Genomic DNA, 20,512 nt, shown 5'->3' on the forward strand with positions numbered 1-20,512 from the left:
GGAAAAGGGAAAACTGAGAAAACAAAAACTCTTGACTGACCCCAGAACAGTAGAAATTATGTCACAGGATGTAACGCATGTAAATGTCATTACTGTCCCTTTTGATCAGTTTAACACATCATTGAAAAATAAAATAGAATATTTATTGCTTTACGGTATTAAAAACTATGTTGCAAGAAAGTTGTTGTTCCTAAAAACAGGCATCATTTTAGTAAGTTATTTATAAGTAATGAAAATTAGGTGGCAAATTCATATTTTCTTATTGTTCCTTTTTATTTCTTACTGTAAAACTTCTGGTTCCCTTTCAAGGATCCAAAGATGTTGAGTTTTCATGAGATGAACTCTTTCACAGCTTCTTGAATGAGTGATTTGTATGGGACAGGCAGCAATAGAGAAGCATTTGATATGCAGTTTTTTAGGATTAACTGTGTGTCCTGTAGATATTTTCCCTAAACTCTCTCTCTCTCTCTCTTTCTGTGGCCTGCAGGCTCGTCCACATCATAACACACTGTCGATGCACCCAGCCCTATCACAACACGTCAGCTGGAAAACCCCCACCAAATGAGAAGTGACAGCTGCTTGTGTGTGCGTGTGGCCTGAATGTGGGAACTTATTTAATATACTGAATTTGACTTCTTAAAGTATGGGATAAAAATGCACATCAGGGCTTGAGAAGAGTGATTAAACATGTTTCCATGAATACTTGGCAACACCTGTGGTTTTCTTTAAGAAAGCTAACAAGCTTGACCTATAATGATATTCTACATTTATCTACTAGGCTCTAAAAGGGATAGTTTACCCAAAAATGAAAATGATGTGATTTACTAGTGCACCCTCATGTCGTTCCATGTCTGTATATGAAGCACAAAGGTCCATGCAAAATAAAAGTTAAAGGCATCCTATATTGTTTGGTTTCCAATGTTTTTGGCGTTTCTCCAGTATCTATTTATTACTTCGTATTACTGTAAAAATTATAATTTGTATTGTTTTCCATTACAGATATTTAAAAATCATGAAATCATGAAGGAAAATGTATAAAAATTAAGCCAGTTTGTGCTTAAAACAAGAAAATAATCATGTTTTGTCTTTGAATTTTGCCTCTCTCTTTTTTCTTTTAAGCATATTTTTACTTAATTTTCTATTAAGAATTTTAGAAAAAAAATTCTATAATTTAAAGGTGCTGTAGGGAACTTTTTAAAAAATATATATTTTTTACATATTTATTAAACCTGTCATTATGTCCTGACAGTAGAATATGAGACAGATAATCTGTGAAAAAATCAAGCTCCTCTGGCTCCTCCCAGTGTCCTATTGCCATTGCAGAAAGTCATGCGCTCCCGGTAAAAAACAACCAATCAGAGCTGCGGTCCGTAACTTTGTTTGTGTTCAAAATGTAGGAAAATGTATATAATAAGCGAGTACACCATGAATCCATTTTCCAAACCGTGTTTTTAGCTTGTCCTGAATCACTAGGGTGCACCTATAAGTGTTTATATTCGGACTATTTTAGATTGCTTCGGGGATACCGCGGCGGAGTAACCCAGTACCTTTGTGATTCTTCATAGACATAAACAGAGAGAAGTAGTTCCGGCTACAATGTTCTTCCGCAAGACGCAAGCAGTTCTGTTTATTAACCACTAGAGCGTCAAAAGTTCCCTATCGCAGCTTTAAGCGTAAGGGCCAGAATATAAAATAGAATTTATAATATAGTTATTCTCCGATTTTATTCCTGATTTTAAGACTGTGATGCTGAAGCATCTCTCAAGTGCAACCATGTAAAATCTAAATCATTCATTTGTACCTTGCAAATGTAGCTGGAACAATCTGAAAGCGCATTTCACACATTCGATATATCAAGTAAATCTAAATTGCAGCTACAGTACGTGACATTAGATCACAGCAGTGCTACCGCTTGTCATTTACAGTTTGGAGGCTGCCAGAGCAGATAAAGCACCAGCTGACCCACATGCGGCCCACCTGCCAGTCCAGGCTCAGCGGGCCGCGTCTCGCTCTGAGCTAAAGGTGAGATCTGCTCCGTGTCCGCTGCTCCTGACCTGCCCTGAACTCCTGTCACACTGAGACAGCTGCTGGTGTCACTGGCCATGAGAGGAGGGCCAGACAAATCTCTTCATCTGCTCTGCACCCTGTTACCTGAAGCCATGACTTTGCCAAGTGACATTTACATCATCTGAGCACCGCAAACATCTGGGAGGAGATTAATAATATAATTCCACCAATCACAAGCAGCCCCGCCCCTTCAACGCAGCCATCAAGCCACGCCCATCTTCCAATTCCACCCTATTGTACTGAATGAAAATGAATTGAATTTGTGGATTGGTATTTTGATGCATTTAACATATTTAAGAAGCTTTTATCTTTTATCTAATTTCTTTAGAGTAAAAATGATTTAGTTAATTAGTTAGCTGATTATTTGTTTAGTTAAAATTATCCTGTAAATTTGAGAAAATTTTCTTTCTAGGTCAAAAAAAAAAAAAAAAGTATTTCATGAAACATTCTCTACAAAACAGCCAAAACATTTTTCCATTCTATTTTAAAGTGTCTTCTGGAAGTCTCAGCTTATAGTTAAAAATAAAAAGCACTGACCTGTTTGTTGGTCTGGAAAATACACTGTTTTGCATTAATTAAGCTTTACAATTTATTATGATCATGATAATACAGAATTATTTTCAGATTTAAAAAATGTGGGATGGTAAAGCATATTTCAAGTGTATTGTTAAAGTGCGCACAAGCTTATTAATTAACTGAAACCAAAATGGAAAAAAAGTATATATATATATATATATATATATATATATATATATATATATATATATATATATATATATATATATATATATATTCATTAATTTAAGTAAACACTGACTGAAATAAAATATATTTTTATATATATTTTATATATTTATAAAATATATTTAAACTTTTCATTAAGTATTAATGTGTACTAGTAAAACTGAAATAAAAATGTATACAAAATGATATAGAATTAAAATAGAAAAGAAGATTAAAGCTGCTAAAAAAAGAAAAAAATACTAAAATCTTAGCTAAAATAAAAATGAAAACAGAACATATTAAAAAAAAACTAATTCAAAATATTAATAACAACTTCCAAAAATATTTCAGTTAACTAGTGTCTCAAAATATTCAAAAGCATTAATTGCACCTACTAAAAAGTTTTATCCCGTCACAACTGTTGGTTTTCCATGTAATTATTCCACTGAATTTAATTTCAAATTTAATTTTCCCAGTTCAGGGCTTTAATGTGAAATGTGTTTTTAAGGCTTTAGAGCTTGTAGTTTCATAAAGAGTTGCATAGAATTTGGTCTTTCCCATTTAAGTATAGATTAAGTTGTATTTGCATGGGTTAAAGTCAACGGGGGCTGTTACAAATATGGCTGCAGTGAACTGACATTGCTAAATTAATAATAAAATTAAAATGTAGGAAAGTTCAGCAAACCTTTTTTTGATGTTTCTGGCTGCACAGCAGCTGCTGACTCACAGATCCTTCAGAAAAATCCCAAGGTTAGATATAAGGAGCTACTTTTCATCACCCATTCATAATCTAATCTGATATCAACAGTGTGATGTTGTGGAGCCTCTTACTGAAGGAAGGAGCAGTCAAAATCTATATTAAACCCAACAGCAGCCCATGTGTCAGTGCCACAAATGACTAAAACTCCTTTCACATGTGACAAAGATGGTTGTATTAAAGTTTTAAAGGCACAGCAACAAAAACGTCCTTGTAGGAAAATAATCACGAAAAACTAATTCATGAACTAAATGTAAAAACTAAAATAAAAAATTAATTCAAGTTGTCAATAAAAGATTTTTGTAGTTATTACAAAAAGATATTTCTGTCATTCTAAAATTGTAAGTTTTATTCAATTTGTTACTTTCTTTTTTTGTTGTTGTGAATTTTACTATTAACATCTGAACGAAAACTCTAGTAAATCCTATATATCCTTTAAAATCTAGTGTTTTTTCGTTGTTGTTGCTGTTGTGGTCAGTATTTGGCAAATAACAATGGCAAACTTTAAACAGAGATTCCTGGTGTCGATAATCATATAACTGAAGATCTTGCTGGTCGGTGATGAGAGCGCTGTTAATGTAAGCAGGTGTCCTGCTGTAGACTCAAGTCTGTCTCGGTGAGATAAGAAAACCAGACTTATCAAAGAGGTCTGGAAATGGCATCGCAATCTCATTATGCACGAAAATCACCTTCATCTCTGCCTGTCTGAAATCAACCCTACACTTACTTGATCTGCTGATTTACACTGAGCTGCCTGTGCTCTTTAACAGCTTAATCCATGGATAATAAGAGATTACTCTATGCGAGCTGAATGAAACGTGCAAGTTTTAAATACTTGCTCTCGCAAAAGCTCAACAGGCTGTGCGTTTTTTATTAACATCATGTTTCATCATTGCTTCACCGCCGAAAGCCTGTTATTGGCAGATCTCAGTCGATGAATTGTTTGTGTTGGAGTCTCAGACTGTTACCTTTCTCACCTGTCAGTCATCGGCTGTTTGTTTTCCATCCTCCGCGTCTTGATGTGCGCGACGGTGGGTATCTCTGTGTCTGAAATGACATTCTGATTACGATGACTCTAATTTGAGGATACACATAGACACCCCCAGAGGAAAGGAGCAGGGGCTTGTGGGTAGACTGACCTCTCCTTGATGTTTGGTTATTGGCTGTTTAGCAGACGCTTCTTTTCATGCACAGTGACTTACTAAGTACACTTACCACAGGCGAAGTCCTGGGGTTAAACACCCGGCTCAAGGCCACAGTGGGGCAGTTTTCCAGGTCATCAATTGCCCCTTCTGGGACCTGCGACAAATTTTAATTGAACTTACAGTAAGATGACTTTGACTGGAAGGGCCATATTTGATATCTGACATGTAAACCAGCTGCTTACCAATTCCATACAGCTCTGGCAAGTTCTGCGAATAGTTTATCCTCAGAAGAACTCATTATTGCAGATGGAAACGGACTTTGTCAGCTATCCAGTGTTTTTTCAGTGACGCTCAGTGGGTGGTCAGTGGCCATGCATCTGAGGTTGACACTATAGTTTCTTGGCATCGCCTAACATTTGAGATATAAATTGTTGTGGCTGGAATGAACTTGTGGTATATTTTACAGGAAGGTGTCTTACTTAATGCAGTTTGATATGTGCAAACTCCATATGACATTCAGATTAAAGTCAGCATAAAATGGCATTCAAATCCATTTCGATGTGTGAAACGAGGCTCAACTAAAAGAAAAAAAAAACCCATAAAGCTCCAGCCTGTAACTTTTTTGTGTGTTCAAAATTTACATAATTTATATAATCAGCGAGAACACCATCCTTTTTCCAAACCGTGTTTTTGGCTTGTCCCGAATGATTAGTTCAGCTTGTTACTCAAGTCATGGGTTGTATGGTTACTTTTATATTCAGACAGACGTCTAGACAACATGTCCATGCGCATCCATTACTGCAACACACTAACTAACTTTTGTTTAGTATTCAAAAGCTGTTAAAAAAGTCTGTGCACATATATCCTAGAAACTAAATAAAAATGACAAAGTGCATAGTTAAAAAAATGAAAACTGAAAATGTATTAAAAATATTTGCTATTGCTGCAAGCTTTATTCCAATAATGTTAGCCAGCATTAAATTAATGCATTAAGCAGCTAACTGGTTAACATTATGTCTTGCAAAGTCATTTCAGAGAACTATAAATGTGATCAGTAGATTTTACTTACAAAAAAAGTGCTGAAAACATATAAAATATAAGGTATAAGATAAAACGTATGTGAATAAAGATAAGATAAAAATATAAGATTAAACATCAGTGAATAAAGTTTAAAGTATATTATTTTTTAGGTCTTAACTAGCTGATTTGGTGGTTTTAACAGACATCTTTAAATGAAAGCTTACTGACTTTGTTTACCCAATGCAATGAGTTTCTTCACTAATCAGATTTTACATTGAAGCAAAGAAAGGTATTATATTTTGATAACATACAATAATCATAACCCAACCCATATCAGTGTATTAAGTAAATAAAGTGGACTCTGACTTCATGTTGACATCATCTGACTTTAAACCATTCTACAAACTCCACTGAAGATCGCTGCGAGCTATTATACTTTGACATTAGGAGTTAATTATATCATTTAACTGAGAGAGTTTTTCCATTAATGAAAGAGCAGATATGGTGTACATTCTTGACGAGAGGCTCAAAAATGTCATTAAAAAAAAAAAACCTCAAGGGTGGTGATGATCATCTTTATATCTCCTCAAACGTGTAAGATGGTTAATCTGTCCACAGTTATAGACATGAAGTGTAGAGTGTCTCGGCAGTAGACGGTGTCATTTAAACTTCACATCTAAACATCTTGTTGTGTACATAAGCAGCCTTCATCTCTGGCCTCTCCTCCCAGCGCTCATGCAGCTCCAGGGCTCTCTCTCTCTCTCTCTCTCTCTCTGTTGTTTTGAAACACTGATCATCTCTGATTAGGAGGAAGTGCTTCCCTCCAGACATGTGGCATTTCACACTCATTATACCTAGCTGTGATCGCTCCTCTTTTCTTTATCCTTAAAATCAGTCCTTTTATCTCCTGTTCTGATTTCCTGTGTCTTTATAACAGAGGGATCTACTAATTTATAAGAATTAACAGCATATAGACCGGCACAGAAGGGAGATCTTTATCAAATTACAAATAAAGAAATGAGAAGTTAAACAGAAATATAAAATGACAAAATTACTGAAATTAAAATAAAAGTTGAAAAATATACAAATAAAAGGTAATTCAAAGTATATAGTATATACAGTATATAAGACTTGAAAATGTTATAATTTGCTGAAAGTCTACTCACCCTCAGGTCATCCAAGATGTAGATGAGTTTGTTAGTTTGGAGAAATTTAACATTTAATTTAGCAGTTTTTGTTAAAATTGTTCACTGTTAAAGTACAATAAATAAAAAAAAATAATATTATATATATATATATATATATATATATATATATATATATATATATATATATATATGCATCTGTTACAGCAGCACTAACTAACTTTGGCTCAAGTTGGGGACATTTAGTATTCAAAAGCATAAAACTGTTCAAAAAAAAAAAAAAATCATGATTTGTTCAAAATCTACTCACCTTCAGGATATCCAAGATATAGATGAGTTTGTTTCTTCATCAAATTTGGAGAAATGTAGCATTTCATCTTCTACAGTGAATGGGTGCCGTCAGAATGAGAGTCCATACTGCTGATAAAAACATCCCAATAATCCACACTACTCCAGTCCAGCCCATCAATTTACATCTTGTGAAGCAAAAATCTGTGTTTGTAAGAACCAAATCCATTATTAAGAAATTGTTTACTTCAAAATGTTGCTTCCTCTATTCATAATAACACTTTCAAGTACAGACTCATATTTTGGACAGAAGTGAAGGTTTTAAAGTTTAAAAGTCTTAAGGATGGATTTGTTTCTAACAAAAATGCAGCTTTTCATTTCACAAGTTGTTAATTGATGTACTGGAGTTGTGTGGACTATTGTGATGTTTTTATCAGCTGTTTGGACTCTCATTCTGACGGCACCCATTCACTACAGGGCATCCATTAGTGAGCAAGTGATGGAATGCTACATTTCTCCAAATTTGAAGAAGAAACAAACTCATCTACTTCTTAAATGGTCTGAGGGGAGTACATTTTCAGTTTTAGGTGAACTATTTTGTATTAGGATGCTCCCTTGGAAGGCAGCTGTCTATGTAGACAACACAGCAGACACTCAATGCATCACTTAGCAATCGACCGAGTGACCCAAAGTGTTAGAAAAATCCCATTTATTAGCAAAAGCAAAAATCTATAAGCTGTAACATTTAGATATTTGGATACATTTTACAGGTCATGGCTATTGTGATATATACAGAACATAATTTTAGATAGTAGTCATCATCATCATAAACCTGCATAACTATTACAGTTATAATAGATCTCCATCCATTGTTAAGTAGTAACTTTAGGTTGGATAAGATTTATTTGAAATGGTAATATTAGCCACATACTTCATAATTCATTGGTAGAAACAACAATGAACGGGTTTAGCTTTAGCTGTAAGCTGAAACGAATGCTTAGCTTTATTAGTGTTAATACTTCCACATTCACACAGCAATCACAAACAGATGCACTACTATGATGTACAACAGACTCTCAGGGACAGGGTGTAATTTACAGCAGTCAAAAGCAGGTGCATACACTCATTATGATTTTAGGGTCATTCACTTCACATAAAGTCAGAGACATTGATAAACAGCAGTGCAGATTCACAGATTGATCATACATACAAAGACAACATCATAATGAAATATCAACTCTCACTTGACTAGGCTTTTGAGAAGTTATGACTTTGATGAGGCTTTCTCATTATTGTTTATTTCATGTGTGTCTGTTGAAAGGTTTTTTAGCAGAGTCCAGTTGTGTTCTCATTGGATACAGGTTTTAAAAGCACATGTCTACAACCTCAAAACATACAAGCCATTCCCTTCAGGCTGCATAATGACTCTTTAAACAAATTAGCTCGTGTTTTGTGACTCAGTTATGAGTGTATAGCTGTTGATTTTCAGGTGAACATACTCTGTGGCAAACAAAACAGTTCAGGTAAAACAAAATAAGAAATCGTTCTTGACCTAAACATGTCAGGGTTGTTAATAACCATCAGATTTATAACCTAAATCAGTTAAGATCCCCTAACAACTCTTACCTATACAGACCGAGACTGAATTCAATGACCTTTTGACCTCTAGTCACTGTACAGAATGAAGCCAGCGAAAGTGCTGTACTTGTTGCTGTTCCCGCCGTGCGCTTTCCCACCGTCCAGCTTGATGAAGATCTCGTCCCCGGGGTCGAGGTGCAGGATGACGGTGTTTGAGGCGTAGTCATAACTCTGATCCTGATCCTGAGCGATGGCACTGGCTCTCACCTGCAAAGAGAGGAAGAGGAACAAGAGAGACCTTCAGCTCAATTTGACATTTAGTACAACTGTTCAGTCTTTTTAAACCTGAAAGAGAGTGACTCATAATACGTATACTATCATAAAAATTTGGGGTTTTTAATGAAACAGAAAAAATTGTGAGTGACAGTAAAGACATGCTACAAAAGATTTACATTTTATTTTTTTATTTTTACTTTTTTATTCAATAAACAATCGTGAAAAAAGTTGTATCAAGGTTTCCAGAAAGAAATTAAGCAGCACAACTTCTTTTGAAAAATGCTGAATTTTACATGACGTAAGGGGAAAGAAATAACATTTTTGGATGAAGATTTTCTTTACAGCTTTTCTTTAGGTGAAACTGATGGGATTGAAACACTATTTTGTTTTGTTTTTTTCCTTTTTATGCAATGGCATATAATCTAATTTCTTTGATGACATACTGTCTGACTCTCAAATTACCAGCTATGTTTTTTTTCCGGCAGATTAAAATGAGTTAATGTTTTCATGAATCTGTTTCAAACAGCTGATGGTTTATCTGTGCTTCTTCTAAGGCAGACCTTTTAAAAATGTAAATTATGAAAATGCGATCAGAAGTAAAGCTGGAGGCAAACAAGAATTGGATGTTCCTCAGTTAATTTAAATACAAGGATCTTACAAAGGAAATGTGGTTACAAGCTTTAAACAAGTCTACTTCCTTCATACAGGTGTACACCAATTCTGATAAAACTAACATGCATTAATATACAATTCAATATGAAACATGAAAGCTGCATCTTTAAAAAACAAAACAAAAAAACAAACAAATCAAAAGGAATTCATGCACATTCTCAGGGACAATTTCCGTTGTTATTTGCACATGCTTTACAAATGCATTGCATTAAGAAAATAATAAATGCAAGCTTGGAACAATCTGACATACTTTACTGAAACTATAGAATTAATCCACTTAAATCCAGACACCTTAAATGCAAAATGGTCAGTTAAGTGCATGATTTAATCTAAAGAAGCATATTTTATCATACAATTGCTGCCAGGTCTGTAATATGCAACTGAAATAAAATTTTGTCAAGAACTTTTGGTGATTTTGCTCTTTCTTCATTCAACTGCATATAACCTGTAATTGTATGTCTACTGCCAACACAGAAAAATGCAGTCGGGGGTTTTACCAGATGGCCACAGAGTGCTTTAAAAAGGACCAATATGGCTTGACATATTGAGCTGTTTCTTACTGTGAAATGTGGGTTTGCGTCCAGTCTGTGTCACAATCCCATCAAATTCTCACTATACCCTCCTCATTATTTCCAGCCTCTATAAATAAAACAGGCCACCTCCTCTTTAAAACCAGGTTGGGCAAGCAGGTTTGAGCTAATGGGATAAAAAAGCTGTAAGTGTTTATTGGGGACCCCGAGAGAATGGACAATTTTGTCATTTACTTGTTTGATGGACAGGGACTGAAGTCGCTGAGATATGAGGGCATCAGTCAGACGGTGAAATGCTGTCGCTGTGAGCCATCTCTCTCTGCGCTCATATGAGTAACACAGCTGACTCAAGCACACAGCATGCGTGGGTGTGTATATATACATGTATCTTTGTGTATAAACTCATATCCATCATGTGTGCTTCCTTGTGTATAACTGACCGAGCATGAGGGAATTATAATTAGAGCCCACAGCCTGGCTAAAGCAAAGGGGATAAAAGATATATACAGAATAGCCATGTGTGCACAGTGTTTGTGTCAAGACTCTAGTGTTTTGTGTTAAATGGATAGTTCAATTAAAATTGAAAAATACACCATGATTATATGACCTTTGTCTTTCAGAGAAATACATTCATGTTATATTAAAAATGTCCCGGCTCTTTCAAGCTTTTATAATGGCAGTGAATAAAATCCGAAATTTTAAGCCCAAAAAAAGTGCATATATTCATCATAAAAAAGTACTCCACACAGCAAAATCTCTACCCCCATTATAATGCTTGGAAGAAAGTCAGATAGACCTAAGATGGTTTGTAATTGTATTCACTATCCCTTTAATAGCAGCAATAAAAATAGCAATATTATAAATATGTGTATGTGTATATATATCATTAAAAATACTAAAAATAATTTACAGTTTATTTAAATACTTATATATATATATATATATATATATATATATATATATATATATATATATATATATATATATATATATATATATATATATATATATATATATTATACTTTTAAAGTATTTATTTTGCATGTGAAAGACTCATACTGAATTTTTAGTGGCCGTGGGTGTCTGAGAAGTGCCCCCTGATTTAGGATCACAAACTAAGGGATGTCAGAAAGAAAAGTATAGTATGTATGTATACACACACAAACACACACACACACACAGAGCGCGACACAACTGACTAGAGGTGAACTCTTGGTTTAGTGAAACCTTTCCTTGTTTACGGTTTACATTGACCATAGACATGACAGAAGTTCATCTCAAACATGAAACTGACCTTTGCTGGAAAGCAACCCTAAATGCACTCTCTGTTACATACAGGATATCCTGATTTATAAATAATCTAATTGAAACCCATTGGAATAGAATTGTTCAGAAACTCGATGAATTACATACCAGTGGCACTCTGTTTTTCCAGTGTTATGTAATGTATGAATTGCATGTGTTGCCGGAATAATATGCACCTTATTTTCCATTTAAATCAGACATAGACATTATTGCAATGTTAAACAGCTCTAGGATTGATAGACATCTTAATCTGCAGTCATTATATTTAACATTTTATAAAATGACAGATGTGTATTAAAATAAATGAAACCTTTGAAACCTATATATATATATAACAAAAATATTGTTTTCATAAACTTCAGTACAGGAGTGTTAGCTGCAAAACTCTTACCTGTCCGTTTTTCAGGAGATCTGCCCACATACTTGTTCCATCTCCTCCTCTCATGAGGACGTTATATGTGAAGAAGTACGTCCCTGGAACCTTGCACACAAATTTCCCAGTCGATCCATCGTAGTTATTCCCAATGTTTGTAACTATGTCATCAAACCTCAGAACCTCGTAGCCCTCCTGCGGGTTTCGCAGACCTGCGTAAAAGGCCACACGGGGTCCCATGGTATAGATGGCTGTCCCCATTCCGGTAGCTGTTCTTCCACCCAGAGCAAAGATGTCCGGCCGCTCGGTGTGGTTTTTATTTCCCGGTGGCCCCATTGGTCCTGGAGGACCTGGCTCTCCGGGGGGGCCCGGGGGTCCTGGAGGACCTGGAAGCCCTGGTTTTCCTTGGCGGCCGGGTTTGCCCTGTGGTCCGTGGGCGTAGGTGGGCAATGGGGGTCCCATGCTATGATCAGTCAGCGCCTCAGCTTCCAACTGCGTATTAGTGATAGCCGTGCCCGTACCGATACCATCGGTAGTGCCAGTTTTTTCCAAGAATGGATCGCAGACCATTCGGCAAGTGCCCAGCATCTCGTACTGACCTCCGTTTTCAGTGCTGCCCGCCAAATGAACCAGAACAGGAATGAGGACCACCAGCACCAAGAGCAGCATGACGGCCGTACCGGCCCCCAGCAGGGTCTTCCGTCCCAGGCTAAAGCGGGAAAGCGGCTGGGCCGCCAGCACGGAGCTCTCGCCGTAAGCCGGAATATTGACCTCTGGAAGTGAGAGGGAACAAATTCCCTCAACGTCAGGTGCTCACGAAGATGAGAGGGAAAATGAGAACCACCAGGGATCTCAGATGAGTGTGTGTGTGTGTGTGTCTTTCTTGCCTGAAAGAGAGAGAGCAGTCACTGTTTCAGCAGGTGAGTGCAGAGAAGTGTTTGGGCGTTGAGGAAGGAAGTAGGATTGAGAGAGACAGAGAGAGAATGCCCTTCTAGTGGGTTTCTTTGTATGACTCAAAAAGGACAAGTGGGAGGAGACTTTCTGCAAAAGAAGAAACAGTGGGAGAGTGAGAGAAAATCAGAGAGAAAGAAGGGTATTTGGGGAAACCCAATGCCAAGTCCTTTAAGTGTGTTTTATTGTGCAGTCTTTTGAAATATGATTTGATTTTCCACTTGTTGAACAGCAAGACTCGATGGCAGGGTTTAGACGTGGTGGTTAGATAAAGCACAAGAGGAGAGGGAAAACGAAGAAGAGATAGTCTGTTTTCTCTGTCTGCGTGATGGTCAAGTAAATATGACAGGATGCATTCTAAGCATCAGTTAATCGAAAGGGACACCTGCTGAGTGCAAGAAAAAGGATTTTTCCACTTCCCTCTTTCTCTGTCTCTTAAAACCGCCCTCGACACATCTTCCTGGCATCGTTATGTAATTATGTCATTGTTTATTTATGTGCACTTAACACACAGTAATTCTTCCATTGCTCACTCGGATTATGACAACATGCTACTGGCATGCTAGTATTGTGTCATTTCATTAAATAAACACTAACTCGTATGAGAGTTGATGATCATTTGTTGTCTTGCGCTATGATCCATTTGTACCATGAACAGCAGGCTATTTAATGAACACAAGTGTATGAAAATGGGAATATTTACATTATATTTGTTCATTCAGGAGGTATTTCTATCCAAAGCACATGCAATGCCAGCTTTCCCATATCATTTACCTGAAAAGTTGAAGAAACAAGATGTGAATGGTGAATGGAGAATTAATGCCCAGACTTCTTCATCAACCCAACTTTCTAAAGCCCAGTAAACCACATTTATTCTATCAGAGAAAAAAAGCATTTCTGGAATGGTTTTATTCCAGGTCTTTTAATGTTAAGTGTGACATGCTCACCAGCAAACAATCAGTTGCCCTTGTGATTAATCTTAGCCTCCAACGAAGTTCTGACAGGGTCAGAAATTATGCGTCACAATCCTGCTGTGTGGCTGCTCCTACGATGGTCATCTAATTAAGAATCAGTTTGAACAGCAATTAATGACATACTTTGTCTGTGAGAGAAAGAAAATAAAAGTTGATATCTTGGTAGTTTTCTCTTGATATTTATATTCATATTTACAATTTACCTTAAGTTTGCTTTGAAAAATGAACGGTCCACAAATTTCCTTCCGCCAGCCATGATCGAGTTCAATCACTTGAGTTCTTTGTCATGCACGTCAAAGTTGAAGTCAAAACATGACCCTATTGATGGCATAACTAACTCTGTCTAACATAAAAGACTACTAACTTTCATGCAAGATCTCAATACATTTGTTTACATGCCGTTTTCTAAAGCAACTTACATCACATTCAACATACACATTTCTGACAAGCAACCATGATAAAGGATAGAACAAACTGCACTGCCTGCACCAACCTTAAGCGAAGAGCTCAAGAACATCACACAGCCGGCTGAAGCAGGTGGTAAATGGTTTCCGGAGGTTGCTGGATTATTACAGGTCCTTTCTGGCCATTTATTTAATGAATGCCAAGTCTGAAAGAGGACTTGCTTAGAAATGCACAGCCTTGGGCTTGTTATGGGCACATTTCTGGTACAGTGGTAGAATTTTCCCACCATGCTGGACACCTGGGTCTGATTCAGCCCACGTAAAAAGATGTTCTATTGCAGCTGCAGGAGCTAATGCTCAATCTTGAGAATGGAGTCGTGTTGGTAAAGTTAACATGGAATCAAACCAGGGTTTTCTGCTAAAAACTTAATTTTCTAAACGCAAACTTTTGAAAGTTGGTGTCAAAGTAATGTATTTTTATTAATTTTTTAACATGTTACTATTATTGTCTTTGTGTAAACTAAATTTATGGAAATGGTGACCTCTTATGCATGCATATTACATGTGTGCGTAGCCTTTCCTTACAAAGTGACATCGTCAACTACTGGCCAAGCATGCACAATACAATGTTTTAGGTCATTTTCGCAGATCTATGTGAAAAGGGATTGTTTTGACAACATTGTCATCTGTACACAAAAAACATAAAAGGAAAAACATTTTAAAAAATTTAGTATATCATTCAGGTAAACATACCCTAAAAGACGGAATTAAACATTAAATATAAAAATGAAAAACTAAAATTCTAAATATTACTAAAAACTAAAATACAAAATGTTCTCTACTTATTTACCTATTTAATGCATGCTCCTGGTCTTATTGCGAAGAATGCCTCAGTGCACATTATTTACTCAAATTATGTACAAATTAAAAGTGACTTTGTAAACATTTGTTAAATGACATAACTTGTTTCTCACTTACAACAGGATATAATTTAGTCCCAAGCTACATATTTCTCTTGGTTCATTAAGAAATGTGTTGCATTACAGAAGTAAAATGAGTTATGAATTCATTTTATTCATTAGATTCCAGTTCAAGTTCCTGGTTGCAATGGTGTAATGGCTAAAGGTCAGCGCTAGTAACCAGAATAGCTATAAGCCATGCGCCATCACTTGAGAAGGACAATTAAAGTGACAGTTCACCCAAAAAGAACTTTTCGTAATTTTTCATGTCATTCCAGACAAGAGTTTCTTGCTTTTGTGGAATATGTTTTAAAATATTTTATATTTATACATTGATAATAGATGGGATTCAATGTTGTTTTGGACCCCATATTCTTTAAAGGCATGGATAAAACAGTTCTTAAAACAAGTTCTATATACAGCAAAAAAAAAAAGCATCTAGTATCACTTTAAATTCATGTTGCTTCAGGAATTTTCTCTTTGTAAGTACACGGTGCCTTTCATTTATTCCACCGTACACAACAATCTAAAACCGAAGGTGCGTTTTCACGGAGACATTGCATACTTTTCCATCCTCTCTAGTGGCTTGTGATGCTGTCATGGGACATGATGAAGACTAGGGGAGGGTTTGCTGACTATCACTGTGAGTCACTGAAACAGAGAGAATGTTGATCATTGGCTGGAGGGAACAAAGGCCGTGTGGAGCTCCGAGCACAGTGACTCAAACCACGGCTGCGGTGCCCTTGACGGCGGCCGCAGTAATGCAACAAGAACAGAGACTTTTCCAGCCCTCCCTATGTAATTTACTTCCTCCACTGCTCTTCTCCTCCCCATGCCTCGGCCAGCTGAGAACAACAAGCCCCTTGAGTCAGTCACAAGCCCCCAGAGAGATGCACGCGTCCTGCTCATCCTTGAGCGAGGGGGGAGTTCTTGTTCCTTATTCGATTTTACTTGAAAGCAAACATAATGTACAGATAAACCTCAGGCTGGGCCGGACAGACCATGATTTAAGCTAGAATGATCTTTTAAGATGCTTTTGCATGCATGTGCTCAGTGTCTGTATGCATGGACATACATGTGCGGGATTTTTTATGAAATGGTGTCCATGTCTGGCAGCACACTGAGGAAAGGCGATAGCTGGTAACTTTAAAAGCGATGAAAAGCATTATAAAAACTACTGTCCAGTCATTTCAGCATCACCTCAAGTTACACAATGCATTCACACAGCCTAAATATCAAACTATTTTATGGTACCACTGCATTTGAGGAAGTCGTGCTACAAAATATTGTGAGAGGCACTCACCAATGTCCCAAACAGCCCTGAAGGGAAAAGTAAAAACAGCAGGAAAAACATTTTTATTATTCAGTTTTATTATCATGTTTTTGCACTGTGTGTTACAACATAAAAGCACCTAAAATATTTATGCATGATTTCCCTGCATTTTTCTTAGCGTCTACTCGAAAGCATTTATCTCTCATAGTCAAGGTGAAAAATCATAATTAGCAATGTTCCTCTCTTGGCCAAAGTTGACACTATTGTACATGCTAATTTCGGTACAGAAATATGTCATTTTGATGTGTTTGTGTTGTTACACATAGCAGGAATAAAAAAGGAAATAGATATGAATGCACATATTAAAATGCTGGCTGATGTTATTAACTGTTTTGATGAATAATTATTTTTAGTATGACTGGTAACCAGTCAACAGCCGATATTTAAATTCTATACAAATTTCATATACATAAAGTATATAAATACATAAATATTTATATACATACTAAAATAATCAAGAAAATTTAGGCATCACATTACACACAGTATAAAACAATGTACAATATGAAGAACATTTTTTTTTTATCTAGCAGCATATAAATGTAAAAATAGCTAAAAGTCATAATAAATGCACAAAGGTCCAATATCTATTTCTGCCACATAAGAAAAAAACTGGCATATAATGTTGAAATTAAGAGACAAGTCTCATCACTAAAACTTCATTTCAAAAGAATGATTGTTTTATTTTTATGTGGTAGAAATGGGTTTTCATAAATATCGATCCCAATAAAATAACCTCTAAAATCAACCAAAAATAAACATAGTGCCGATATATTGTGCATTCCTATAAATACACTCATGAAGGCAAATCAGAAATACACTTTTACCTTCTTCTTCAGGGCTTCTGCAAGTTTTAAGTTAAAAAAAACAATTGCTTATGGTTCAGTGTGTGCAAAAATATATATAGTGGGAGATAGTACTTTTCTTTTAATTCTTATGAATTAAACACAAAATTGTTTACAAGCCAAAAGAGTATTTACTGTAATTTAATTTTTAATTATTGTTTTTGGTCAAGGTTTTTTAAATCAGTGAAATAAAGATTTGTTTGTCTTTGTACAAGTAGGAGTGATTGTTGTCTCTGTGGAGGCCGTAAACCTCAAAATAATATGTGGGGAATCAAGATGGTTTTGATTTACATATGCTTGCTTCCTACGGCACGTACCACACACACACACACACACACACAAACAGTAACGTGCCAAAGTGTACTTTTTGATGTCAGATTGCTACCTGCCCACAGATCAGTGTGTTTCTCTGTGTGTGTGTGTGTGTGTGTGTGTGTGTTTTCCACCCACCATACAGAGCAACATGTCAGTTTGTGTTTGCATTGCAGGCTGTTTGTAGATGCACACACATGACTCAGAATCTGTGCATACGATCTATATGACATATTTCTATTTGAATTAAATCTGCTGATATGCTTAGATTGCTTCCATATGCACACACAAATTCATACATAAACTAGCCTATGTAATTTTACAAAACATTTTCAAATTATAGTTAACTGGTTTGGCACATTGTTAAAAGACTATGAAATGAGCACACATTTATTTGAAACTGAACAACACACATTTGTCTGACGACTATTTTTTTTGATGTATGATCATTTTCAGTCTTTCACAGTGGATTTGAACTTTTATTTCACTTAAATATAAAGTGGGTTCCCGTCCTATTAACTAACATTGATTTTGTCATTTGGATTGTGGATCACGAGGGCAAACATTCAGATGTTATCTTCGTGACAGCACTAACCTTTTCTGACCTAGAAATCAACCTTTCATTCATTAAGAAATAGCCCAAATCATAAATGAATCATATCAGACAAGTGTGTTGAGTTTTCTTAGACTCCACTATAGTAACTTAGGCCTTTCAATGACGAACATTAGAATTTAAATGTTTATTAATTGTTGATTTGTCTTCAAGCTCAGCCACAATATTCACTTGTAAATGTCGCCATCCTGTGGCACTATGCTGCTATGCTAAAGTTAGAGATAAATAAGACATAGTGCACATTAAAATAACACATTTGTTGTTTTAGACTTACCAGCACGAACTGGAAATAGATATAAATACAAGAAAATACAACATAAGGCAAATACCCACATTTACAAACTTCGTGTGATGCCTCATACACCTACAAATTAAAAATTCACCAAAAATTCACCTTATTTCGCAATATGTAGGTCGAAGTTTACAGTGTCCTCAACAACGTGCTCGTGATGAGTAGTTTACCGCCCTCAGGATGTGCGCATGCTCAAATCGTCTGATTTGCCGCCTTTATTTTTCATTTAGATGGCGCGAAAACGGAGTGGAAAATAATTATTTCAGTAGCTGATCAATGATTAATAATTTCGTTTAATATTAAACACCGTTATGGTAAATGTCACATTTGCATTTTTAAATAAATAAGTAAATAAAGTTTAGTTGAGTATTGTATTAATTGATTAACTTGACGCTGTTACCTACTATGAAGGACAGCATGATTTTTATTCAACAATGCATAACTTAATAACTTTTTCGATATAAAATAGGAAACTCATGAGCTCATCATAAGTCTCTCTGAACTTTGACCTTGGAAGTTTTCTTCTCACCCCATTCTCATGGTGTTGTCTTGCATGCTTTACAGTTTACCAACACTTTATTCTTATCTAAAGAGTTTAATGACCTGACATTTAATCTAATTTGCTAAATATATTAAACATATAACCATGTTGCCATCATCCTTGAACTTTGCCAGTAACGAGAACACAATTAATTGAATTAATTAATTCACTGATTCTCTCTTTATATTAACATGGAAATCTGTTTGTTTATATCAATAATAAGTGAATTTTCCTTGTTTAAGTCCTAGAGAAATCATTGGAGAAGGTTTTTATGAAACAGTACTAGTGCACACTTCTCACCAAAACTCAAACACATTAACAATGCCAACTTTTCTAGGATTACCTCTACAAAGTTATGCAATACTATATCATGATCTAGATGTGGAACCAGACAGAACAAACTCTCGTTTCATCAGAGAGAGAAAGACAACAGAAGAAGGTAAAGGTGATTTTTTTTCTTTTTTCTTTGAAAGAAAACTACATAAATCAGTTGTTTTAATGACCTTACTACTTTCTGTTATATCATACTCATCTCAAAATGCAGAAATTGCCATCAGTATTTCTATTCTCACTTTCCATCGAGTCTTTTATAACATGCATGACGCACACGAAAAGAACGTGCAAATACAACATGCAATCTTTCTCCAAAAACTCAATGGTTGACATGACACATCTGTTTTTAATAACACTGTCTATTCAGGTTTTCCGAAACACTGTGTGTGTCCATGCATGCACTCAAGTATTAAGTATTTTCCAACATTGGAGGAATGTGTTCAATCAAATAAACACTGAGCAAACATGTTTTGTTCAAGGAATTACGATTTCATCACGTTATGCATTATGTCTGTCAAACATTAGTGTTTTTCTGTGCATTAGGGCGTAACGAATGTCATAAAATCTTCACGCTGTCTTCTGCTGCTAACTCTGTACTCCTTTTCATAAACCTTCCCTCTGCTCTGGCTGGGAATGTCCTTGTTTTTCCTGTGGACGGCAGCCGCTGGGTCAACATGAATGTACTGATCCAGGTCACTGATCTATATATAACATATTATAGATCAGTGATCCAGGTCCTTCACTCCAGAGGTCACGAGGTCACCGTGGTGTGAACTGCCAGCAGCTGATAAGTCAAGGAGCATCATCATGCACCGCACTGCAAATCCATAATAGTGACCCTACCAATAATCGCAGCGCCCTCTCTTGGATAGACTACGTCATGTGCCATGAGGATGCTTCTCATTTACATACAGACTCATATTAAATGCCGTGGTACTCGTATCACTCTTTAGACGTGATGGCATTTTTGCTAGCAGTGGTGTTGGCAGTAGGAGGAGCTGTGGTTCTTTTCTTACACTATTTGTGTTTTAGAACGTGCAGGAAACAGAAATCAAAATATGAGTGATACACTGATA

General features: G+C 35.9%; 1 protein-coding gene across 1 annotated transcript; it reads right to left on the bottom strand.

Annotated features, from left to right (window-relative positions):
- Positions 1-7,865: 7,865 nt before the first annotated feature.
- LOC113042115 (C1q-related factor-like) lies at positions 7,866-12,866 on the bottom strand. Its single transcript, XM_026200698.1, has 2 exons — positions 11,898-12,866; positions 7,866-8,990 (listed from the first exon to the last, which is right to left on the bottom strand). Exons 1-2 carry the CDS (start codon positions 12,546-12,548, stop codon positions 8,811-8,813), a joined length of 831 nt encoding a protein of 276 aa, XP_026056483.1. The 5' UTR covers positions 12,549-12,866; the 3' UTR covers positions 7,866-8,810.
- Positions 12,867-20,512: the final 7,646 nt, after the last annotated feature.

The sequence above is a fragment of the Carassius auratus genome, chromosome 24 (assembly GCF_003368295.1).
Source record: "Carassius auratus strain Wakin chromosome 24, ASM336829v1, whole genome shotgun sequence".
NCBI classification, from domain to species: Eukaryota; Metazoa; Chordata; class Actinopteri; order Cypriniformes; family Cyprinidae; genus Carassius; species Carassius auratus.